The sequence below is a fragment of the Passer montanus genome, unplaced genomic scaffold (assembly GCF_014805655.1).
Source record: "Passer montanus isolate IOZ18808 unplaced genomic scaffold, ASM1480565v1 scaffold269, whole genome shotgun sequence".
NCBI lineage: Eukaryota > Metazoa > Chordata > Aves > Passeriformes > Passeridae > Passer > Passer montanus.
The window spans coordinates 63,974-89,664 of NW_024367361.1; the positions used below are offsets into that span (position 1 = coordinate 63,974).

A 25,691-nucleotide genomic window follows, 5' to 3' on the forward strand; every position below is an offset into this window, starting at 1 on the left:
GGCTTAAATAAAGACAGGATTACCATTATTTGCACAGAGAAGGGACATTTGTCTTACTCTACAGCTCTGCCTGGATCAAAGTATGCATGTGGAGAAATGCATCAATCTGAAGTGATTTTAGAGCTCAATAAATAGGCGTAAACATTCCTTCCATCTTTTTCCATCATAGCTCAAGTATATGCATGGCTTACAAAACAGCATTTAATATAGAACTCATTAAAAATGCCATAAATATATAATTAGGTTCTTTTTAGAAGTATCTCTGTTCAGCTACATAGTTCATTGGTGTAATTTGTGTTTGCTTTCACAGAGTCTCAACCATTTCAGCATATTACCCATTTACTAAAATACCACAGCAGACTGTGGTCACCAAAACCAGAGCAATAGCAATATTCTGATTTGTTATCAGGTATGATACTCACCAGGTATGACTTCTGGGTAACCAGTTTTCCTTTCCAACTTTTTCGATACAGAATTTTTGGGGTCCATTGCTCCCTGTAACAAATTCCAATAGACAAGGCATAGTCCAGCTACCTTTCTATCACTGTAACACATCTGAATCATGCAAGGCTTAAATAAAGACAGGATTACCATTATTTGCACAGAGAAGGGACATTTGTCTTACTCTACAGCTCTGCCTGGATCAAAGTATGCATGTGGAGAAATGCATCAATCTGAAGTGATTTTAGAGCTCAATAAATAGGCGTAAACATTCCTTCCATCTTTTTCCATCATAGCTCAAGTATATGCATGGCTTACAAAACAGCATTTAATATAGAACTCATTAAAAATGCCATAAATATATAATTAGGTTCTTTTTAGAAGTATCTCCTGCATTAGAAGGGTTATTAATACATACCCATCAGGTCAGCAAATCCTCCCACTGGCAATCTGCATGTTCCAGTCACAAATTGCAAGAGTCTCATCCTCTTCTCATTATCTATTTCTTTCACAAACTGAAAAACAGTAATTGAAATAAACATTTAGGGATAGATTCAATCTTCAGATTTTTATGTCATCACTATCCACAGATGAACAGTAATGTGGCTGCTGGGAACAGCTGGGTTAGCAGTAATAGTTTCTATCTGCACTCTGCAGGTGTGCTCAGTGTTCTGACCACTGTTCAATGAGCTGTGCTCTGTAACTTCTGCTGGTCTGAGAATAAAGCAAAATCTGCAAACCTGCCAGAACCACACAATCTGCCTGCTGGTCCTGGTGTAGTGCCTGTAGATGGTGTGTCTCTGCCAGTCATTCAGGTCAATTTCTTGCATTCCACAGAGAAGCACCTTTGGGGCAGAAAAAGGGAAATAAGCAGAGGAGTACAAATTTCCACTTTCCTTCTGTGACCTCGCACACAGCAAAAGAGAACAAAGGGACCCCCACTTAGCAGCACCTGCAATGATAGTGCACTTGGATTTAATTTTAAACTTCATCCAGAACTTCTATAAACAAGGACTGATTATGAAGTGGTTCAAAGACTGGTTCATGAAGCGTATTTGGAGAGGCCGCAAATTAGAGAGCATCTCTGTTGTGAAAAATGGAGTAATCACTTGCAATTTTAGGAATAAATTCTCCACTGTGAGGGTGGGCAGGCCCTGGCACAGGGTGCCCAGAGAAGCTGTGGCTGCCCCTGGATCCCTGGAAGTGTCCAAGGTCAGGATGGACAGGGCTTGGAACAGCCTGGGCTAGTGGAAGGGGTCTCTGTCTATGGAAGGGGGTTGGAACAAGATTATTTAAGATCCCAACCCAAACCATTCTGGGATTCTATGTAGACATTCAAGCCAGTTTATCTTCGCACAGCCACACAATTCTTCACTAGGGATGGGATGTTTTGTTTTGATGGTTTTACTCTTCAAATTGAACAGATGATTCAGAAAGTGTAATTTAGAGAGATCAAACCCAAACCAAGAACTTGGCCCAATGTATATGCAACCATCCCACTGCATATCTGGCTTTATCTCTCATTCTGTCATGTTACTCATTCTTTGAACACTGGCAAACCAAAGAATCACAAAAATAAAGCAAGAAATTTCTGCTGACAGAATCTTGGCATTTAGAAACATCTAAGTTGGCTGCAAAGAAGAAAGTTAAGGAAAACACATTAATCTAATACTATTCCATGAAGTTTCCCCCATATTTCCCATAAAACAGAGCTGTCAGCCTCAGTGAGTTCTGCTCCTCAGACGTACTGACTGAAGTTTATTTTATGTGTATGACCTGGATCCAGGAATAGCCAAGCAATCCTTTACCTCCAGTTCCTTTGCATCAAAATACTGCAAATACTGTTGTGGCAGTATTTCATTGAAGCCTTCAAAGAAAGCCTGTGTCTGCTCCTCAACACCTCGGGACAGTCTCCATTCTGCCACTAGCCTGGAAAAGAAGACATATCAAGATCATTTAAATGGCTCATGCTAACCCAAGTCCACATCTTTACCTATTTTGAGATGAACTGTAAGCTAAGTTAAAAAAAAAACATGGAAAGTCTCGAAAGTTCTGGGGATAGAGTACCATGTAATTTTATCAGCAGCCTTTACTCTGTGCAAATGATTGCATTTTTTATCTAAATTACCCTAAGTGTTCAACCATTCTGCTACAGAAGTATTTTGGACTCAAAGAGGAGGCAGCATCTCTTCACTGATTACATTAATGAGAGCACAGCAGTCCTGAGGTGTTTGAAGATTTTGTCTGATATTCTCCCCAGAAATCTCAGTTGTTATCCATGACAAGGTAAAAAACAAGTCAAGTTGTACTGGTGAAGAGCAGCAGGACTGCCAGCTTACCAAGCAGTGACTATGTCCATTTGGAAAGTTCCATATTTGTTTCTGTTAATCAAGAAACTTTGCTCTGTGGCAGAAACTCCACTCTCCATTAATAAAAGGGTGAAAAGCAGGCAGGACACCCGGAGAACCTGAACCCAGGGAGAAGCAGATATTATGCTGAATTCAAGCCTAACCTGTCAGGAGCACTGGAGTCTAAAGGAGAGGTGGCTATCTCACATTTCAGTCCTAGAAACTTGGGGGACTTAAAGCAGGACTTGGAGTAAGGCAAAAAAATCTGAATGAAACTGTAATCCAAGCTCTCCCTGGGTTCCCAGAACTAGGGAAGAATGGTTTTCTGCAGATCCTCCCTCCTGCCAAATGCCAGTATGTTTCTGGTGCAAACACCACCTCTTTTGTGAATCACTGAAATGTCTGCAGATTTCTCAAGTGATGAAAACAGAGCCCACTCCCAACTCCCTCCCCTCTGCCCATGGAAAAAGCCTTCACAGAACACTTTGTAACAAAGATAAAAATTCTCTGTGATTCAGTTTAGTTTGTGCCTGCAATGTGTGATAACTTTTTTTGCAAGCATGTCCTCCAAGCTTTTATGTTGAAGTTCACACCTTAAATCAGAGCTGCTGTACTGCTGCACACTGAGGAAGGAGGGGATACTTCAGGACAAAGCAGGTCACTGTTCACATGTTTATTCCTAATCACTCTTAGGCCCCTTCAGTCTTAATCTATTGCTTTAAAACATTTGGGTGCTGCAAATATGATCCCCACTTTATGACAATACAACCTATGACATCATTCAAAACACTATTACAACTACAAGACCAGTTCAGATAAAACTAATAGAATTTCCAAGTAACTTTGTTTTTTGTTGGGGTTTTTTTGAGAACATTTTTGGATGTTTTTGTGAAGATTCTTATTTTTCAATCTCTAAAACCCCACATAAACCAGAAATGGCTGGCTAGAACATCAGCAGGCTATAAAGCAATATAATTACAGTAATAAACAGATGTAACATTTCATTAAATATAAGACAATTACAATTCTTTTCATGGTATTCTGCTAAACTGAGAACTCTAGGAAAAAAGTGGACTTTCTTCCAGACATGATCTTTAGGAAAAGTGGATTTTAGAAACTTATTTCTATCAGTATTCCTCTTTCAAATATGAGATCCAAACACTTGTCACTTGTTGCCATCATCAGCAATTGCTCAACAATGCTTTAGATGACACAGACAGTCTTTTGTTGCTAGAACTCAAAGAAAGAAAATGACAGAGTATTTTAAAGTCTTCCCTTATTCTTACCTGATGTAGTCTTCTTTATTTTCCTCTGTGACCAGGATGTTGCTACCATTTGGCTTCAAATCATGGCTTTTGATTTCACCTAGTATTTCTTTATCAACAGAAAAAAACATTTCCAAGCCACATTCTTCAATATCATTCTCTCTGGAAGGAAAAAAATACAGTTTTAAATAACTGTTGAGAACTTGCACACAGCAAAGGAGATGAGCATGAAGAACCTTAAGGTAGGAGGTTTGGAGTTAAATAGTCAAGAAAAAGAAATGTTCCTTACACAGTAATTATGGCCTTGCCAGAAGTCCTGGAGTTTATATGTTGATTTATGCTTTTGGAAAGTGGAGAACAGCCTGTATATACAGAGGTTTTGATGATGGTTTTTCCTCCAAAATCCAGTGCAAAATCCAGATATTTATCCTAATCCATAACACAGCAATGCCAGTCTTGAAAACATGGCTGTGGCTTATTGATGCAATTGCACTTCTGAACTTCATCTTTCCAAAATATATGGTACTGCATGAAATTTTGGGTGAGGAGGGAAGGCTTCAGATGAAAGGCTGGTTTTATTTCATCATCCACCCCTTTTAAAATGAAAGCTACATGCTCCAGCTCAGTTTGGGCCCCGAGGTTTGGCAGATGACCTCTGTAAGTCCCCTTCCAAACTCAGTCAATCTGTGAAATCCTCAAACTTGTGGGAACGAGAAAAACAGCCCCCTGATACAAGTGGCAATGAATGCTTCCTGCAAAGTTATAAAACTTGCTTTTTTGTGAGGAACAAAATGATGTCTGTCCTGACAGACGTGGCTCTTCTCCCCTGTAAATGTGCAGTCCTTTCCTCAGGGGTGCCTCCAGCAGCACTACAGAAAGCAGGCCCAGCTACACTGAAGTTTGGGTCTGGACTGAGAGGACTCTGCAGCCCTTGGAGGTCTGAAGCTTCTTCTCCAATTTTCACATCCTTAAGTGATTTTTCAAAGGGGCAAAGCCTTTTCTGCACTCCAGCCTAGAAGATTTCTATACTACAGAAATTGCTTTGAATTAAAATGAAGGCACATTAGCAGCACATCCATGGAGTGCAGAACATACTACTCTGAAAACCAAACAAAATTCCTATCTCAATTCTTAAACATCTCATGCTACTTTCTCTGTTTGTCAGTATTTAATATGAACCTTCCAAAAATCACTACTACAGATGAAAATCTTGGCTTTCATATTTAGCTTTGCATTTCAAAACCCAATATATTCTCACACCTTCTATGAATTTTTCAAACCATGTTTAAAACTATTCTTAGTGTAAGTGAATTTGTAAGTGAAATGTTTTGTCTCGAGTCACAAGAAAGACTAATTTTTCTGCAAAATTGTTTTTACTATAGCCAAAGAAAAGAAATTTCCTCAGTTTGTCTTTTTCTTCTAATATATTTGTTAACATTTTTAACTGAAAGAAAAAAATATCAGTGTTACTGAAATAAATGGTGCACATCAACCACAGATTAAAACATATGGCATCCTCCTATGACAAAATCAGTACAAAATTACAATGCTTTAGATTGAAGGGGTTTTAAAAATTATTTCTTAAAATATCTGTAATACATAATTCCAAAATAATTGTGGTCTAGAAACTCCACATCTTTTTTACTTGCTAGTCTCTGGAGAGGAATTTGCAAAAGAGTGGAAGAGGAGGACTCCACAAGAGCATGGACAGAGAGCTGCCTGACCACGCAGCCATGGCAGGCTGCAGGTAGGAATGGTCTGAAATAGTTAAGCTTGGGGCAAAAATACCAGGACAGCCAGAACTTCTTTAAAGCATTAAATCTTCAATACCAACCTTGAAGTCAAATTGCAAGTGTGACTAACAGAAGAATTGTGTAGTATTAAATAATAAACTACATTTGTTAACTTCATGTTCTTGTAGCACCAAACATTTTGTTTTCTAACTAAACTAGTACTAGAGAAACATTAAACGGGTTTTTGCTGATTTCTTTTAATCAGTTATCTGAAAATTCTCAGTCAAATTTACTCAAGCCATTTTATTTGTAACCATGTTCAACACTGCCACATCTGTATGCCTAACTAGAATTAATAACAGCCAATAAAAACACAACACAAGATGCTGCACGGAATATTCAATGAACCTTCAGAAAGGCTCTGCATGAACAAATCGTTCTTTGTGTATCTAAAGTCACAGTAAAAATTCCACACTGCTCTGCAATGTTAGATTATATTTTTCTGTGGGGTTGTTAGTAATAGATTTACACCTACTTCCTGGCAGAAGTGAAAACCAAAAACATTACATTGCTATTTCAAGAACAAATGAAGTCAAACTCACTTTACCCAGATGAGAGAGTTGTAAAACTCTGGGTCAACAGATTCTAAATCCTTGAGTCCTACTGCCTTGTTTAGGATACGTTTATAGAATGGCAGAGAGAAACCAGTGTCAATGAACTTCCCATGGAACAAAGCCTGAGGAACACAAAAACAGACAAAATAATGCAAAGGATGCTTCAGTATTTAATATGACAACATTCTGTTCTCTGTGCCCATGAAATCTGACAGCCAAAGAATTAAAATATCCTGAGTACCATCACTGCCAATATGCTGAAGTAGCTCATACCAACAGGAGTTATAGACAAAACACCTGATATTGTCAGCTCAAAAATTGATTTTTTCATTATCCATCTGAGGGCACAGTATTTACTTACAGGAAAACTACAGGACAGACTTGCTTCCTGCTTTAGTACTTACCATGGCAATGAATCTCCCAATGAATCTGAAGTATTTCAGGTGGTCTGGGTTGATGTAAGAGGCTGGATTTATCTGCAAGCAGTAGTTATCTTTCCCTGCATATTCAAACAGGCAATACATGGGGTTCAAGACTTCATGTGACAACAGAAAGAACCACTCCCTGAAATCACATAAACAATAAAAACACATTTCAAAATAAATCACAGCAGAAATTACTGTAGCTAACTCATGTTGACTCAGGCCTCCTTCCCCAGAGAGCAGCTGGCCCACACCGACGCCAAAGGGAAACTACAGCAAATTACAAACTAAAATGCAAAGTTGCAATGACACACAACTGTCAGTAGCTTGGATAAAGCCCACTCTTATCTAAATGAGCACATTATGAGTCTACCATTGATCTAAACATCCAGGGCTGGGCAATGCCCATTAAAATATGCACTTCTCAGTTACATTCCAGTCAAGACTTTGAATTTAAATGTAGATTTCTGTTCAGTTTTTCAATAAACTCTACTTTGACATTAACAGTTAGTTCAAAGGCTCACTTTAGTTCAGTAAACTGCATCTCTTTAATCATGGAGATGATTAAAGTAACTCCTAATGCAAACTGAAAATCATTTTACACAGTTTTAAGACATGCAAACATCTCACAGAACTGCCTTCCTCAGATGATCCAAGCTAACGAATAAACCTCACTCCTCTTGGGAAAGCACTACAGTTCAGCACTTTGGGGAAGCCTTCACATCACCACTACCAGAACAAGTTATTATCTGCCATTTCAGTGTAGTTTACCTTGCCACACCTCCATAATCTAAACCTTCTTCACCAGGGAAAATAACCCATAAACGTCTCCGGAGATCCTGAGGGCTGAAGCTCATTATCTTAGTGAAAGAAAAACAATCAATTATTTTTTAAAAAACACCTGTAAGGACTGTTTAGAATTATTACTATTTTCTAACAAGCACTAGAGCATTTAATAATTTGGAAAAATTTTAATCAGGGTCTACAGACCTTAAGAAAACCTTAATGTTTTAACCTCAGGTGTACAGAGATTAATAAGAAATTTCACTCCTAATAATGCAAATAGAATTACTAATTTTTGGTTTTTTAAAAAACAATTACTCATTTTAAGACAACCAGACTAAGATCAACTTATTATATGTTTTTGTACGTAGCCCATGCTAGTACAACACATTGTGAAGAAAAATGCACAAACATAAGCACAACACAAAAACATCCTGAGAATGGAGTGCTGCTCTGCCCCAGCAGTCTCCTCAAAATTAACTCATATTTTAAATCATTTTGAGGAAAAAAAATCACCTTTTTCAGATAAATCAGTGCCAGAACTACATATTTTAGCATGATCTTGTAAGTGTGAATGCAGCCTAACTATTAAATTAGTTTTTTTTTGTTAGTCTGAATTAAAGTAACATTAGCAAGAGATCAAAGGTTCAAAAAAGACACGTGCGAATAAATTTAGTAACACTACTTTTTATGCCCATTTTCATGCCCATGTTTTAACACAATACCTGCTGAAATGAGTCTTCAAATAATGTTTTCCTGCTCACTGTGATCTTTATGTGCTGCGGCATTGCCAGTTGCTGAAAGGAAATTTTTTAGATGTGAAGGGTACAATCACTTGAAGTTTCCACTACTCAGTTTGGACTGCTATTTCTTGTATATGTTAAAGGGTACAGCTGAATTTCACCAACAGATATAAAACAAACCCAGCAATCAAGGTATCTGAATTGTAATTTAACCCAAGATCAAACTGGTTCCAATACTGCTATCTACAGTGACATGAACACACCTCCAGATGCTGCTCAGAACAGATTAAATACTGCACTCCTACAAGATATTGGAAAACATGAAGATCGATAACATCTTTCAGCTGAGGAAGGCTTTCTAGCCCAGAATTGATGAGACACATGAAGAACCTCTCCTGTGAGAAAAGGCTGAAAGAATTGGGATCATTCAGCCTGGAGAAACTTCAGGGTGACCTAACTGTGGCCTTCCAGTACCTGGAAGGGACCAACAAGAAAGATGGGGAGAGACTATTGACAAAGGCCTGGACAGGACACAGGGAACAGCTTCCCACTGCCAGAAGCAGGGTTTAGAGGGATATTGGGAAAGAATTCCCAGCACCTGTGAGGGTGGGCAGGCCCTGGCACAGGGTGCCCAGAGAAGCTGTGGCTGCCCCTGGATCCCTGGCAGTGTCCAAGGCCAGGATGGACAGGGCTTGGAGCAGCCTGGGCTAGTGGAAGGTGTCCTGCCCATGGCAGAGGGCTGGAATGAGATGATCTTTAAGGTCCTGTACAACTCAAACCATTGTGTGATTCTACTAATTTAATAAAAAATTAGAAATAGGCTATACTGCACAAAATTCCAAGTGAAAAACAAGGCCAGTCTCTGCACTATTTTCAAAGGATAATTCAGTGACTCTTGAAAACCAGAACATTTAAATCAAAGACTTTTTTCCTAAACATCAAGTTACTTCATCTCTTGATATAAGGAGCTTAGAGGACCCAGACGGACACATTGGAATTTGATGTTATGTTAGAGCACCCTGTGTGCACCACAGTATATCCCTGAGTGCCTAGACATGTCTGTTGCGTCACAAATGCCCTGCATTTTCTGCCAGAAGTGGGTATACATATAGAAAGTAAATCTTGTATTAACTCTAAGAAAACTACACCTCCATATATTTCTGTATTAACAGCAGCAAGAAAACACTATTCAGAAACCCACCACTTCAAAAAAAAAGTAGGGAAACTGATGTTTTCCTTTATTCTAAAACATTTTAAAGCCAAAAGTTACATCACTTTAAAGCGTACATGAGATTATAAATTTCCTGCATTTACTCCCTCCTAATTTAACTCACCTTTAACCTTAGAGTAGTTTGACTCCCTTTATTGGAAGGCACTGAAGAAGGCGTTCAAAGCATGTAAGCAAAGCCAAAAATGCAAGCAAATATTGCCAAAAAATTGTTCCATACCTGACACCAGAATCTGAAATAATGGACCTTGGCCTTGAAATCACGCACATAAGCTATCTGGGGTCCATTGTCTCTGCAACCAAAAGCAGGAAAAGAATGAATTTCCAAGTGTTTTTGTAACTGAAGTAAAAGCCTGCAAATGCATTAGTTATGCAGCTGTATGGTTTAGCTGGCTATCTAGTAACATTTTTTTATTTTGGGGTGTAATTTCTTGTTTTTAAGCTAAGAAAAATCTTCCTTTGTAAACTGTGGAATGCTTAACAGTACATTTAAAACACTTCCTACAGATTAACTGTAAAAAAAGAAGGGATGACATAAACAATAAAGAAGGGATGACATTCAATTAACTTGGGAGGCAAATTCTGGTTTCAACCTCATTCTGGTTCTTAAAAAAAAATCAGAAAAAGAAAGGGTTGGGTCTCTTTCAAAGAGAGAGACTAGTAACTCTAAGGAAGGGTTATGGTCACCAACAAGACAGATGCAGCTCCTCCATTCTCTCAAATCTCATACACTACGTGGCAAGAAGGATTCTGCACTATTCAGAACTCTGCCTTCTTCAGGGACTTGCAGTAAATGAAAAATTCCAGGTAATTAAGAAGCATTGCTCCATGTAAACCTTCCTGCCTAATAATGTAGTAAGATGAAAAAAATAAATATTTAAAAAATGATGTGTGCTAAACTGCACTTTTGAAACCTTAGTAAAATGTTAAGAACACTTACAGAGCAGACTTGCCCGTGCGGGGATCTATGTATGTAGTGGTTCTTCTATTGTGATCCACAAAATAGGGAATTCCATCCACTGTAAACCGCATTTCCCAGCCCTCTGGCAAGGGCTTCTCATTTAACTGACTGTGGATACAAGAAAATACATGATAATTGATCAACTGAATCCATTATGTCAATTGAGTAATACCCGAGACAGTAAACATCTTGGAAAATCTAGAACTTCTAGAGATTGAGAAAGTTTCCGCTTGGATTTATTTTAGCTTCCACCCCTGCCCTTCTAAATTTGCAGTCACTTCCCAATTAGCCCAAAATGACTGGTGAAGTAAACATTAGCTCATTTGCTTGCAATACCTTAAATAAAGGCAAGGAAAAACCTTAAGGGAAAAGTGTAAGCAAGGTTTATTGTTTCCTTCATAAATAACAGAATTTTATCTTCTAACTATGAGGCTTTTACTCAAAAACTGATATAATCTTAATAAGCAGCTTTTGGTACCTCATGCATAATCCCAGCAGCCAAAAATGTTTCAGAATGACAAAAAATAAAAGAAAATGCAAATACTGATCATGTGGAATTTTTTGCCAATTTCCAACTCAGTTTCATTATACACAAAAGTAAATCTCAATATATCTGAAAGACCTGAGTAGTATCACTGAAGTGCTCCCCAGTGGCTTCTCTCCATAAATACAATGTCCTGACTGTGCAGCCCAAACATTCTGTTGCTGGGCTGCTCCAAGAGTAACTGCTCTCCACAGCTGGCTGCTGCAGAGGTGAGTGGCTGCAGCTGTGACCCCTCACACAGCCTTGGCTGTCACACTTCCCCTCCTCCACAGAGGACAGGTGAAGCTGCTTCAAACAGACATTTTCAGCTCAAACAGCAGTTGGGACTGAACACACTTCACCCTCAACTTCCTGCCTCCATTCCTTACCTCAAAGACTTTGCATTTACAGAGCCCAAAATAAACAGAACTGTAGTGTTTCTAGTAGTGCCTCGAGTTCTCTGTCTCCTTTATTCCTCCTTTTTTAAAGAAGTGTAAGGAAAGGTGCTACAGTTTTTTAGCCCTGTCCTTTTTCTGTCTCCTATCCATGCCTGGATGTGTCCAAGGCCAGGTTGGACAGGGCTTGGAGCAACCTGGGATAGGGTAAGTTATCCCTGCCCATGGCAGGAGGGTGGAACGAGATGGCTTTGAAGTCCCTTCCAACCCAAACCATTCTGTCATTCTATGACTCTGTGGGAAACAACCAAAGTCTTACTCAACACTCTGCACCATCCCATCATCATACAAAGGAAAACTCTTCTTCCTCCAATGACACAAATGTTTAGACAAATGTAACTGATTACTTAGGAAAAGTAGAAGCTGTCCTGGGGAATGAGTTTATTGCTCACTGTTGACCTAGGCTTTCCTGGTAATTGTAGGATGATACAGTAATACTGCAACAGTTTCCATTTTGGCCAATATCTCAACTTTTTATCAAGCTTTCTGACGTTTGTATAGCACAATCCATGCCTCACCTGTGGGCAGCAATTCCTAGCTCACTCCACTCTCACTTACTTGGTTACATTTTAATTTCATTTACATTTTCATCATAGAAGCAGCTTCAACTGATTTCTTACCCCTGACTCCTGGGGTCTTCCCACTGAGTGATTCGTGTGTTGTGATTGACAAAATACACTCTGCCATTGCTGTCAGTTCTCTTTTCTGAAAATATTTAAAAGGAGAAGAAATTCAATTCATTCTTTAATATATTGCTGAGACTACATCAAATATATACTATCAACCACCAGATCCAGCCTCTCCTGCTCTCAGGTTTCTCTGTACCTCCTCTGACCCAACATATTTTCACTTTCATTAACATTACTTGTTACTATGTAATTTATTTTTATATTATAGGAGGAATTATTTGGAAACAGGGAAAAGTGTGAGCTGTTTTGTCCACAGGAAACTTCAGCTGTGTCAAATACTGTGATGTGCCTGACAAGCAACACAGAAAGCAAACACAGAGGAGGGAACAGATGTACACAGAAGTCCAAAGAAGGTACAAGGAAGCTTCAAGTTCAAATTATGGCAGGGAATAAAACACAGTCAATGCAGTTTCCAAGAAAACCCATTTATATTTTCTCTTAGATGAACCATGGCCATACACTGACCTAACACTGCCTATGAGAAATGGCCTGACTTGCTCCTCTGTACCATTCTGCAGCTCTTCATACCAATTTTACTTAGTGTTGCGGGACAAACAAATTACAAAAGGTGTCAAAATCTGACTACCACAGCTCACTGATCATGTGGAATTTTTTGCCAATTTCCAACTCAGTTTCATTATACACAAAAGTAAATCTCAATATATCTGAAAGACCTGAGTAGTATCACTGAAGTGCTCCCCAGTGGCTTCTCTCCATAAATACAATGTCCTGACTGTGCAGCCCAAACATTCTGTTGCTGGGCTGCTCCAAGAGTAACTGCTCTCCACAGCTGGCTGCTGCAGAGGTGAGTGGCTGCAGCTGTGACCCCTCACACAGCCTTGGCTGTCACACTTCCCCTCCTCCACAGAGGACAGGTGAAGCTGCTTCAAACAGACATTTTCAGCTCAAACAGCAGTTGGGACTGAACACACTTCACCCTCAACTTCCTGCCTCCATTCCTTACCTCAAAGACTTTGCATTTACAGAGCCCAAAATAAACAGAACTGTAGTGTTTCTAGTAGTGCCTCGAGTTCTCTGTCTCCTTTATTCCTCCTTTTTTAAAGAAGTGTAAGGAAAGGTGCTACAGTTTTTTAGCCCTGTCCTTTTTCTGTCTCCTATCCATGCCTGGATGTGTCCAAGGCCAGGTTGGACAGGGCTTGGAGCAACCTGGGATAGGGTAAGTTATCCCTGCCCATGGCAGGAGGGTGGAACGAGATGGCTTTGAAGTCCCTTCCAACCCAAACCATTCTGTCATTCTATGACTCTGTGGGAAACAACCAAAGTCTTACTCAACACTCTGCACCATCCCATCATCATACAAAGGAAAACTCTTCTTCCTCCAATGACACAAATGTTTAGACAAATGTAACTGATTACTTAGGAAAAGTAGAAGCTGTCCTGGGGAATGAGTTTATTGCTCACTGTTGACCTAGGCTTTCCTGGTAATTGTAGGATGATACAGTAATACTGCAACAGTTTCCATTTTGGCCAATATCTCAACTTTTTATCAAGCTTTCTGACGTTTGTATAGCACAATCCATGCCTCACCTGTGGGCAGCAATTCCTAGCTCACTCCACTCTCACTTACTTGGTTACATTTTAATTTCATTTACATTTTCATCATAGAAGCAGCTTCAACTGATTTCTTACCCCTGACTCCTGGGGTCTTCCCACTGAGTGATTCGTGTGTTGTGATTGACAAAATACACTCTGCCATTGCTGTCAGTTCTCTTTTCTGAAAATATTTAAAAGGAGAAGAAATTCAATTCATTCTTTAATATATTGCAAGGCTACATCAAATATATAATATCAACCACCAGATCCAGCCTCTCCTGCTCTCAGGTTTCTCTGTACCTCCTCTGACCCAACATATTTTCACTTTCATTAACATTACTTGTTACTATGTAATTTATTTTTATATTATAGGAGGAATTATTTGGAAACAGGGAAAAGTGTGAGCTGTTTTGTCCACAGGAAACTTCAGCTGTGTCAAATACTGTGATGTGCCTGACAAGCAACACAGAAAGCAAACACAGAGGAGGGAACAGATGTACACAGAAGTCCAAAGAAGGTACAAGGAAGCTTCAAGTTCAAATTATGGCAGGGAATAAAACACAGTCAATGCAGTTTCCAAGAAAACCCATTTATATTTTCTCTTAGATGAACCATGGCCATACACTGACCTAACACTGCCTATGAGAAATGGCCTGACTTGCTCCTCTGTACCATTCTGCAGCTCTTCATACCACTTTTACTTAGTGTTGCAAGAGAAACAAATTACAAAATGTGTCAAAATCTGACTACCACAGCTCAAAAGCTTCAGTTTCCAAAAGAAGTCTGTAATTAGGCATTTGCCTATAAGCCTGACAGCAGAAATCCTGGAGATTCAGTCTGCCATTTCCTGGATATTGCCAGCCTAAAGACCTTTCTGTGAAATGTTGTATGTAATGTACCTAAGCACAAGTGTGGGGAACAACAATTTCATGGCATGAAGTTGCAGCAATACCAGGACTAAAAATCCAAATAGTTTTGTCTGAAAAGCAGATGAACCCAAAAACTCAGGTCTAACTCTGCCAAGTAATTACTTGCTCCAAATGCCACAACAGCATTCTGAGAGCTTTGCCTGCGTATCATAAAACCTGAATTTTTATATCTGCTTGATAGTCACACCAGAAAGCAGTTTTATACTTCTATTTTTTATTACACCCTGCCAAAATTTGTATTAATTGTAAATTCTCAACCCTGTAACTTACAAGAACAAATTTATTCCATGGAGAGGGTCCAATCAAAAAGCAGTTAGTTGTCATTACAAAAAAACATTTTCAGGCCCACAAAACTCTTCAAGAGTTGTCTTGGAGAGAGTTTAGCAGTTTGATTGATTTAGAGAGGATTTGGGGCCTGATTTAGCAGGAACAGGATGGTGGGGGGAATAAAAAAGCCTCAAGAGCATGACAGCGTTAAAGCAGCTATTGCACTTGTTACCAGTGGAGTAAACCAGAACACTTTATAATTTCTATCCACTTTGAAATAGCACAGCCTAGTCAGGATTCTGTTTTAGTAGCACATTTGATTAGATCTGATTTTTAAACATTTTCAATTTAGATTTTAATTTTTAAAAATTAGCTTAGAACAGCTGACAAATAATTTGGCAGAAGTATGCTTTAATGTTTAATTACATTGCATTACAAAACACATTCAAGTTAGTCTTACCCCATCCATGTGGCAGAGGGCCAAGAGGATCAAACTCTTTGTTCTGTGTGGATGAAAAATCCTGGTTCTGCAAGTCACATGAACAAATGAGGCATTATTGACTAGTCATTTGCTTTCCAGATGTTCTACCATAGCCATCCTGAATTACTGAAGTAACTGCATTTTTGTTTATGTTACACATAAGCAAAGATGTCACTATTTCTTTTCCTCCACAGAGAAGGCCCATTTTACTGACCTTGGCATGCCTAATTAACTACAGTGCCAAGAAATAATTATTCTTTGTTTAGTAACCCTGCCTACATAGGACGAAATTAGTACAGTAGCACCCAAAGCAATCAGAAACTTCATTCCTGCACTCAGTAGAGTTCTCCCTACCACCACAGGCTCCATTTTATTCTCACACATACAGCAAATCAGAACCTACATAATTCTTGAAGAGCCTGAGTAGCATGAGTTGGAGTGATCTAATGTCTGCTATTTATCAAACAACGGAGTAAAAGTGCTGGAAGGATTATTTTCAATTTCCCTGCTCTCCTAACATTCATTGTGCAGAATTCATTTTACCCACAGCAGAAATGCACTGCTTACCTCCCATGTGTTTGGCCAGGGTAACACAAGATACAATACAAATAACCCAGCTTATTACTAAGCTGCAGATTGTTTTGAGCCAAAGGCTTTATCAATATTGCACAGAAATTTTATCCAAGAAGCCCTACATTGAGGTGACAACTAAACCCCATGTGCTGACTGGAAGGAGATGAAATAACATTACAATGAGCGCTCCCTACCACGCTACACACAGAGATACATTATCATAAACCACAAGAGAGTCTGCTGCCTTTATGGGGAAAGGTTACCCACAGGCATGCCCAAACCCCAAAACCACCCTAAGCCTCAGTCACCCAGGTACTCCTTACCCCATATATGAACCTCTGGTTGAACTGCTGCATGGCTCCCTGGAGCTGGCTGCGCTGGAGCTGCCACTGCTCGTAATTCCGGACCGACTCCAGCGTCGGCCTCTGCCACGTCGTGGTTCTGGTGAAGTGGTCGACGTAATAAATCCTCCCCATGTTGTCAACCCGGCGCTCCCAGCTTTGGGGAAAGAGACAAGCCACAGCTGTCAACAACTGAAGGGCAATTTAAGGGCTCAGAGGCACTTGCAGGCCAATGTGATGGAAGGGAACAGAAAGCATGGGCTCATCAGCAGCTTTTTTCTCCTTGCACCCTCTGCTAAAATTATGCAAGAGCTAGACTTTTTTTATGAGAATCACTTTTATTTGTTGTATACTATACAAAGTCAGACCCATTCAATTTATTGTATTTTCAGGGTTTTTTGAAATAGTTGTCAAGAGCTGTCTAGACCACTGCCCAGAATGTGCTGGCATCCCTGCAAGTTATCCCACCTAGCCCGTAACACGAGCCTGCTGGTTTCGCCTAAAACACAGCAAACCCATTGACATTTTAAGCTATTCAACACAAGACTTCTTCACACTCTGATCTGGCAGAAAAGAAAGGTTTGGGCATGAGGATTAGTGTTTTATTTTGATTTTGTTTGTTTTTTTTTTTTCTAATTTTCAGTTTGTTGGGGTTGGCTGTTACTTGTCTCTGCCCCAACACGGGAAAAGGTGGTTCTGGGCAGGCCATGCTTTGACGAAGGAGTCAGGACTCTTTGAGTTTTCAGTCTTTGGTTGTGTTTATTATTTCTTATCTACAAAGTTTTTCTGTCAGCCCAGCCGAGGTCTGATCAGCAGACAGCCAAGGCACTCTCTCCCGCCCACGGGGCGGTTGTCTCTTTTGTAGTGAAAACCACATATAAGATATTTACCTTCAATTTCCAATACTTTTCCCTCTTGTTAACAAGTGCACCTTCACCATGAACCAATCCACACATGCCAACATCATCCTGAACATGGATGCCAAGGAGAAGAAAGAAGAAGGACAGGGCACGCCCAAATCCCTCCATCTTGGGACTCCTGACCCCCACATACAGGATTCCAAACCCCCCAGTACAACACACAAAACCCCCCTGTACAGTGCACTAAAATCCATGTTTCACCCAGTGAATATCATCCCCTCACCATTCAAACTTGAAATTCTCTCATCTCCTCATACCCAGGTGACACTTCCTTAAGAGGGTCAAAGTCAAGCCACCAGATACTTTTGGCAACATTCCAGGACTTCCGAGCCCCCCAAGGGTTGTCTCTGTAGCTCTGGACATCTGGAGTGATGTGCTGAGTTCCCACATCAATTCATATGAGATCAGTACTACTTATAAAACTTGAAAGAAAACATTCCTATTCTAAGTAAGCTTAAGCAACATACAAGTTCATCTGCTCAAAAAGTTCAAAATAACTTGAAATATGACAGGTGGGTTCCATTTATGAGACTGCCAGTTTTTGTTCTTTAATAACAAGCTCTCTTTACCATCCCATGTTTTCACTTTGTAATTCTTTACAGCGTGTGAACCATTTGAGGATGAAAAAGTGCAACACAACTCTTGTGCTTTTCTTATATTGTTACAAAATAAGAAACAGCAACTGTGAACTAACATCACCAGCTGTTCTGATGCCAAGAGCTGGAGAAGTTTAATAGCAAAAATTGGTTTCTATGTGCATAATAAACTGGCAGCTGGGAGCCCTAAGACAAGATCAAAGGCCAGCAAACAGTAACCTCAAGATAAGAGGTAACCAAGAGCATTCCTGCTCAAGCTGATAGTTACCTCAATGCTAAAATACTTTTCTTTGGTTTTTGTTCTCTTTCACTCTTGGGGGTGTCTACTGTCTTTAACTGAAATCTGTTTCTCTATCAGTAAAGATGCACTTGCCTAGTCTTTGACAGGAAATTCAGATTTGGCTCATTTTGACATTCAACTCTTTTCCATATGCATTCCTTGGAAACAATCCGGAACAACTGGGTTCACATTTCCGTTTTCAAATATTTGTTCCAGCTTTAGCATACTGTCAGGCAATTGATTCCTGAAAAACCCAGACACCTGAGATGATTGTAAGGCTGATCCTGGCTCACCTTGGAGGAAGAGGCTCTGGCCGATCCCACGTTGTTCTTTTTTCAACATGATCCACGTAGTACACTCGACCATGCTGGTCTACTCTTTGCTCCCAACTGAAAATAGATAAAAAAGTTTAATCTTCCTCCACATCAAACTATTCCAACCATTCATCAACAGCATAAAGATGAGAAATATCTGTTTTCATAAAATGCTTAAAACTAACCCTTGGCTCATGAGATGCACCAGAACAGTGTGCAGCACACAGTGGTACCATCCATATTAACAGTGATTCTGTGCCAACTAAAATTAAAAAAACATTGTACATGATTACCTTTCTAGGAAACAGAAGCTCAAATTCATGCCTAGGTGTAAAATTTTAGCAAAATTTTGTATTCAGTATCAAGTGTATCAATAACCCGTTAAACAGAACCAACTACAGATCATAATCCCCTTTTTTAGAGTAGCATTAATCCAACACAGGCACATTTTTCAGTCATCAAGCATATGCAGAGATCACCATAAGGGCATTGGTCACACTTTCTGCATATGCAGTATTTGGGATAATGACATACCCCTGTATTGCATCTGATGTAACATCACGGGGCGGGGGGGGGGGGGAAGTTTTTCAGTCATCAAGCATATGCAGAGATCACCATAAGGGCATTGGTCACATTTTCTGCATATGCAGTATTTTGGATAATGACTTACCCCTGTATTGCATCTATAGCATGCATAGCAGGGGAAAAAAAAAAGCGCTATTTGCCATTTCTGTTGAAATCAAAATGATAAAGCAACAACTGTTGTTTTCAAGACCACTTCTTTATTTCCATTATTCTGCGAGGTAATTCAGACCACTCCTACATTTTGCTTCCACTACCTGCAAATCAAGGAAGGTAATTCACCAGTTTCACCATTCATATTGGGAAGCTTTTGATTTCCCTCACACAGAGAGTCCAGAAATATATTTGTTGCTGTTTTTTTTTTTAAAGTTGAGGCAAGTGGTCTGACCATCTGACAAATTCCACATGTACCCGAAGTAAAGCAGCATGTCCACACTACTCTCAGGAGCTGCAGTATGAAATCCAAACCTTCAGGACTGCAATAGCAGCTTTTCTTCTACTTATCTGTACCAGTATTTTCCTACCTGACTTTATTTTAATTTGAAGACAACAAGCTGCCACACTATTTTAAACCTACATTTCACTGACATGGGAACGTATGGTAAGTATCAGAAATAATTCCTTCCCTGAATGCTTGAAGACCTACCATACAAAACAGTTATAAACCCTCCAAATTCATATTGGGGGATTTTTGTCAGGCAGCAGAAGGCAGATGTTATCTATGGTTTCTTACACCTACTGTAAGTAAAATAAAGTAAAACCAGAAAAGTCAGCACACACAGGGAGAAAGAAGTTATTAAACCCATACCCAGGTGGAAGAGGCCCTTGGCTGACTGTAGTAAGAGCCTGAGGTGAAGGATTTACTGGCTGGACTTGTCTTGACACTGGAGGAGTGGTGAGTGCAGGAGTGGCAGGAGCTGTGGTTGCAGCTGTTGCCCCCTCGGGGCTCTGCTCTGAAGGTGTATTTGAGGCTGTACCTGCCAGTGATCCTGCACTGGCCCCATCACTTTCTGTGGATGTGGATGAAGGACCATTTGCACTTGCTGTGATGTCAGAGAGAGAAGAGAAAAAGCCTTTAACTGACATTTATCACCAATCCATTGTAGAAGTTACACATTACAAAAGCAAACCTAACAGAACTGCTGTTTCCACAGCCACATTTTGTAGCTTAAACAAAAACTGAACAGCAATTCTGCCTCACTGTAAAAATGCTTTAATCCAAGAACCGCCATCAACAGCATTTTGGTATATCTGATAAATATTTACCTTGTCCACATTCTGTAAGCATTAAATTATGATAAAAAACTACTTCTTTGTACTAATGAATTAATTATTTTCCATTTATCATTTGGAATAATAATATAAGTGATGATAAGCATAAAATTTTCAAGAGGAGATTTGATATTGCATGGCAAGTAACAATCGCAATGGGAGGGGAACACAGACATTCTTTAAATGTTTTCAGTTTTATCTTAATGCCATTTGGTGGGTGGGGTTAGAAGTTGAACACAGGTCAAGTCTCATTAACTAACTGCACTGCATTAATCTTTTAAAGTAATTACTGTATTGCAGGGCCCATCCAGACTCAGCATTTATCAATTGTAATAATGAGACTACAGAAACACTGCATTGTATGGGAGTAAAGGAATTACCCCAAAAACATCAAGTAACTTTTCAGAATTAGTGGCCTTCAGCTAGTTTTCAAATAACTAGAATTAAAAAAATCTATCAATTTCAGCAGAGAAGAATAGTGAATGTTTTAAGTGCTGCAGCTTCACAGAATCTAACTGCAGTTGTAGAAACCAATAACTCATATCTCAGAACACAGTATTATCAACTTGAGGCAATTCTGTGAGCCTTCAGTGGATTTCATGTCACCCTCAGTGGATGCCTTAGTGCAGCAGCAGCACTCACTTGTGTTCTCTTGGTCCCAGCTCCACTCTCTCTAGCACCATCACTGACTGCCACCACTCCTGAGCAGACGTGGAAACAAGAAATTTCCAGTAACAGGAACAATGACTAAACAACTTCTACCGAATGCAAGCTAAAAAATAGTCCTGGAGAAATGACCTGCCAAAGATTTTACCATCCAAAGTGCAGTTAAACATCAGGAGCAGAAAGAGTTGTGTTCACCCAAGGAGTGCCCAGCCCCACGGACGTACCGGCGACTGACGGGGGTCTGCGGGGAGTGGGGGGCGGGGGCCTGGCAGGCCTGGGAGGTCTGGCAGGTTTGCAGTTTCCATTCGTGAGCAACGGAGAGTCACTGCCATTAACAGTCTTGTTTTCACTGGAAGCAGCATCCTCACAGTTTTCAAGGCCATTTGAGTTAGTCCTTTTGCAGGAAAAGACACAGATAACTGTTCTAGTGGTGCACAGGTGAGATGAAACTTTGCAAATCACAGAATCATGGAAGAGTTTGGGTTGGGACAGGCCTTAAAGATCATCTCATTCCAGTCCCCTTCTACTAGACCAGGTTGTTCCAAGCCCCATCCAGCCTGGCCTGAACACTTGCAGGGGGGTTGAAAAGACACATGAAAGACACTAGAATGCAATAATTACAACTAGGTGAGATTTATAACACTCATAATAATTCCAACTATCTATACATCTGTATAAACACTCAGAGTTTCTCTCCTGAGGTACCTGAAACCTCAGTTGATAGAAAGGTGGCAAAATGGATGTATATAACATCTGTCATCAAAATCTCTTCTCATTTTCCAATTTGATACAGTTGCCCTTAGGTCCAGGCTCTGGATTTTGCTGCTCAGCTATTTTTGCCCACGAGTCCCTAATGAGATGAGAAGCTAACACCTGAGAACAGCCTGTGCACCTTTACTCCACAGGGCTGGCATATGCTCAGAACACACAAAATGCTACAAATTTTTGGAAATCTTACTTATGCATACATATTTTTTCCTCTAAACTCAATTCTGGAACAGGCTGGAGAATTTAGCATTAAAGTTTTGACCAGCAGCTATGAATATAAATTGCACAACCATACAAGAATTAAGAAGCTACATAGCAGTACTGACCCATGCTGTGCTGTTCACTTACACCTAGCAGAGTATTATTCTGATATATTTGTAGCTCCTTAAGCAGAGTTAGAGGTATCTACATCTTTAGTCTAAAGCATTTCATTTTCAGAATATGATGGGCAAAACGAAAAGGTTGTTAACAAAAATTCTAGTGGATTTACAGAACAAGCACATGAGCCATCACAAATGAAGGAAGAGGTTACAGTTTCAACCCAGTACACCATTGTGTACATTTCTTCAAATGTACACAAACTAAAACCCAGTAGGTAAGGCTAAGTAAATACTAAGTCATAAAGGACCAAGTAAAATCATGTTGATTTAACCTCATATCATGGTCAAACACACTTTTGCTCTATACCAGGTGTGGTGCATGTAATTCATATTAGACCAACCGCAAAATAAATGGGTCCAAATCATTAGTGACCTCAAATCTGTAGGAGGTTTAGCCCCAGTTTTTCAGCCATTCCCCCTCCCCTTGTTCTTTCACATCATGCCCTTACAGAAAGTCACTTTCCTGACAATTTACATGATTCTCACAATGACCACCAGAAGCCCCTGGTTGATACCAAATCTGAATCATTGTAATTATTATTGTTATTATTCTAGAATATTCAGGTATTCTGAATATCAAGGCATCTAAAAATTCATTCAAATACAAAAAGAAAACAGAAAAACCCCAAACTTTCAAGGGAAGCCTTCAGACAACATAGCCAAGAATACAAACTACTGAAAAAAGTGAACTTTAGCTTGGTTACTCCAGATGTCACCCAGAGTGCTGTGCCTTGTACAGATCCTTAAAATACTTGTAGTACTGGGAACTAATTAAAGTAACATGGTGCTGGGCACACTCTTATCCTACCAGCATTAAGATTCATAATCTGGTATCAGCGCACTGTAAGTGCCAGACAGATTTTGGGATCTTAACAAAGCTAAATATAATTCTGATACCTCTATACTATAAAACAAACCAGTGTAAAAACAACCAGTGTCATTTTTTTTTGGCGGGGGGAGGGCGGGGGGTGTCTTTAAATATATATTTTACTTTGGATAATCACTGGGAGAAGGATGAGGAACACAAAGGGAAAACACAAAAAGATCAGTCAGGTATGGAGGCAAAACTGTGGCCAGACAATGGAGCTGAGCAACAGTTCAGTATTTTTGTTTAGGGCATGCTCAGATCTTAACAGATACTGCTGCAGGGCATATTCATAAATTTTTAATTGTCTTCTTTACAAAACACACAATTCCTCTCTTTCAAAACTGCAAATACTAGAAGACAGAATTAAAAAAAAAAAGAGAGAGAGGAAAAAGGCCTTACCGTGTATCACTCCTTACTCTGGAGTTTTCACTCTGTGTAGGACCTTAAATACAAAAAAAAAAAAATACAACAGAAGCATAAGCAATACTCTAATTTCCAAGGAAAGGAGCAGCCATTAATGCTTACACTTCTTTCAAGTGTAGAAGTGAGACACTATGTGCTGCTTTTCTACAGTGTTTCAAAGCTGTACGTATTTTGCGTGTCTATTTGTGTGTGTGAATACAATTTTTTTTAAACCACTGCCACTGTAATACTTCCACGTTATGGAAGATGCAACAGGACATCATTTCATTGTGTGAATATTCTCAAACACACACACTGTTTTTCTAGCAGTATAAAGCCATGTTCATTCTTTTAAGTGGAGCTGGCTTTTCACACTCTCTCAGCGATGGCAGGCAGAGCAGAAAGGGCAAAAAGTTGACTGAAATCTCCTCTCTGTTTGGCTGGGGGCTTCATTTTCTGGGGCTCTCTAGCCCAGACCCTTCCCCTTCTCAGTAAATTATTTAACATAAAGGCATTGAAGCAGGTACAAAATATGGCTGCACTCCAAAAGCATTACAGCAGTTCAGCCTAGATTTGCAAATGTTTTGCAACTGCTTATTCAGCCAGCTTGGAAATATCTGCCTTTTGTGCCAGCATTTGCAAACCTTGAATATGCAGCACAGAACTGCTCATTCATGTAGGTAGCACCAATACTTTATTTCCATAGAGTTAAACAAATGTCATTAATAAAGAAATCAGTTTTCAGTTCTGATGGGAACTGTGGACAGATCTAGGCCAAAGACAAGGATGTAGTCACAGAAAGGCTTAAGATAATGAGCTGTTGGTGGACTGGTGCATGGAAGGAATTAAATCCCAGCAAGAGAAATCTTAACTTAAAAGCAACTCCATAAACAATGTATTTGCCTGAAGTGCCTTTAGCCTGTACAATGTGCTAGACTACTTTAACATTTAACTCCTTCCTTATGTGCTCCAGTCCCCTGCTTATTCGGGAACCTTCTGCTGAGCTTGGGGCTTGCTGTGTCGAGCCCAACCCTGTAAACAGAACTCAATTCCACCACCTGCATGACTTTTCCCACCTTTTTCTCAGTAGGTGAACTTTGGGAAATTCAAGAGAGCACAGATGAAAACAGAGTACTGTATAAAAGGAAAATTTGGCACTTGTACTAGATATTTCTATCCCTGCACCTCAGCCGTGTCGTCCCACAAAATCCCAGCATTTGGCTTTTATTTACAAACAAATTTCCACACAATCAGTCTGTGCAATTGATCCTTTTAACAAAATGCAAAGAAAATGGTCTAAAAGCTCTAAGAAATAATGATTACAGAATTTGTGTATTAATTCCATTTTTGTACAATACTTAGATGAAATTCCAAAGCAACTTCCTCTAGGACTTGAACAACTCCCCCCCCCCCAGCCCAGACACCTAGAACTTGCCAATCAAATGTCTAGCTGGTCACCACCACAGTGTCTCTTGTTGCTTTCTAGGAAAATAACTCTTACCTAGTTCTACTTCTCACTGTACAGTATTTCAGAAATGCTCCACTGTCCTGCTCCAAAGGAATTAAAATTACCTTTTTATTTTACTGTAATTAGATATTTTACATGCACTCAAGTTTTCAGTTTAAAAAACCGTACACACCAACTAAACAGAAAGTAGATCCCCCTCTGCAGCTCTCCACAGGGAAATAAATCTATGAATACATTTAAATGAGCTATTTAAAAAAAAATTAATATAAACCCTCATCTCCTAGTAAGCAGAATACTTATTATTAGGATGGTGATGAGATCAAACCAACTTTGCATTTCTTCAGTTTATAATGCTATTAAAATTCAGGGAAGCTAGAGGCTTTCATTAACATTTGGGATCTCTAGATAAAAGTTTGCAAAGTCCAGAAAATAAAGATGCTGATCTGGTTTTTGTTGCAGTAAGGCTGAAGGTCTGCCCTGTGAACTATGACTCCACCTCAATAATGCATGAGATTTTCTGATCTCTATGAACAGAAAGTTACAGAAATTGCTGTTATTGTGCTTATTTAAAGACTGTGCTAAAGCTTCTCCAAAAATGGCTTTGCATAGCAGATATATGTAGATTTGGACTAAAAATTACTCACTTCTTGTACTTGAGGCTTCCCCATTGGTCAGCAGCTCAGGGTCGACCTGCATCCCATCCAGACAGACTGACAGATCTCCCACCACTTCTGCTGGCTCCCTGTCACCAACGAGATGCAACGTCACCACTACCTGCTCCACTGGAAAAGAACAAAGAACAAAGGGAGCTTATCTTACTGCAAG

The 25,691-nt window shown here is 39.6% G+C and overlaps 1 protein-coding gene across 4 annotated transcripts in view; it reads right to left on the reverse strand.

Annotated features, from left to right (window-relative positions):
• The window catches only part of ITCH (itchy E3 ubiquitin protein ligase), a 61,003-nt gene that overhangs the window by 4,197 nt on the left and 31,115 nt on the right, over nt 1-25,691 (reverse strand). For 2 of the 4 annotated variants that reach the window (XM_039712417.1, XM_039712416.1), the window contains exons 5-23: nt 25,511-25,648; nt 23,396-23,438; nt 21,205-21,374; nt 19,851-20,085; nt 18,440-18,535; nt 16,333-16,507; nt 15,416-15,482; nt 13,856-13,940; nt 10,518-10,646; nt 9,798-9,870; nt 8,332-8,403; nt 7,595-7,683; nt 6,806-6,965; nt 6,390-6,523; nt 4,076-4,216; nt 2,250-2,370; nt 1,182-1,286; nt 860-956; nt 423-495 (exon numbers count right to left, since the gene is read on the reverse strand). In XM_039712417.1, the coding sequence (XP_039568351.1) occupies nt 423-495; nt 860-956; nt 1,182-1,286; nt 2,250-2,370; nt 4,076-4,216; nt 6,390-6,523; nt 6,806-6,965; nt 7,595-7,683; nt 8,332-8,403; nt 9,798-9,870; nt 10,518-10,646; nt 13,856-13,940; nt 15,416-15,482; nt 16,333-16,507; nt 18,440-18,535; nt 19,851-20,085; nt 21,205-21,374; nt 23,396-23,438; nt 25,511-25,648 (2,203 nt within the window). Of the gene's footprint in view, nt 1-422; nt 496-859; nt 957-1,181; nt 1,287-2,249; nt 2,371-4,075; nt 4,217-6,389; nt 6,524-6,805; nt 6,966-7,594; nt 7,684-8,331; nt 8,404-9,797; nt 9,871-10,517; nt 10,647-13,855; nt 13,941-15,415; nt 15,483-16,332; nt 16,508-18,439; nt 18,536-19,850; nt 20,116-21,128; nt 21,181-21,204; nt 21,375-23,395; nt 23,439-25,510; nt 25,649-25,691 lie in introns of those variants that run through there. The other 2 variants (XM_039712419.1, XM_039712420.1) reach the window with 2 other exon arrangements.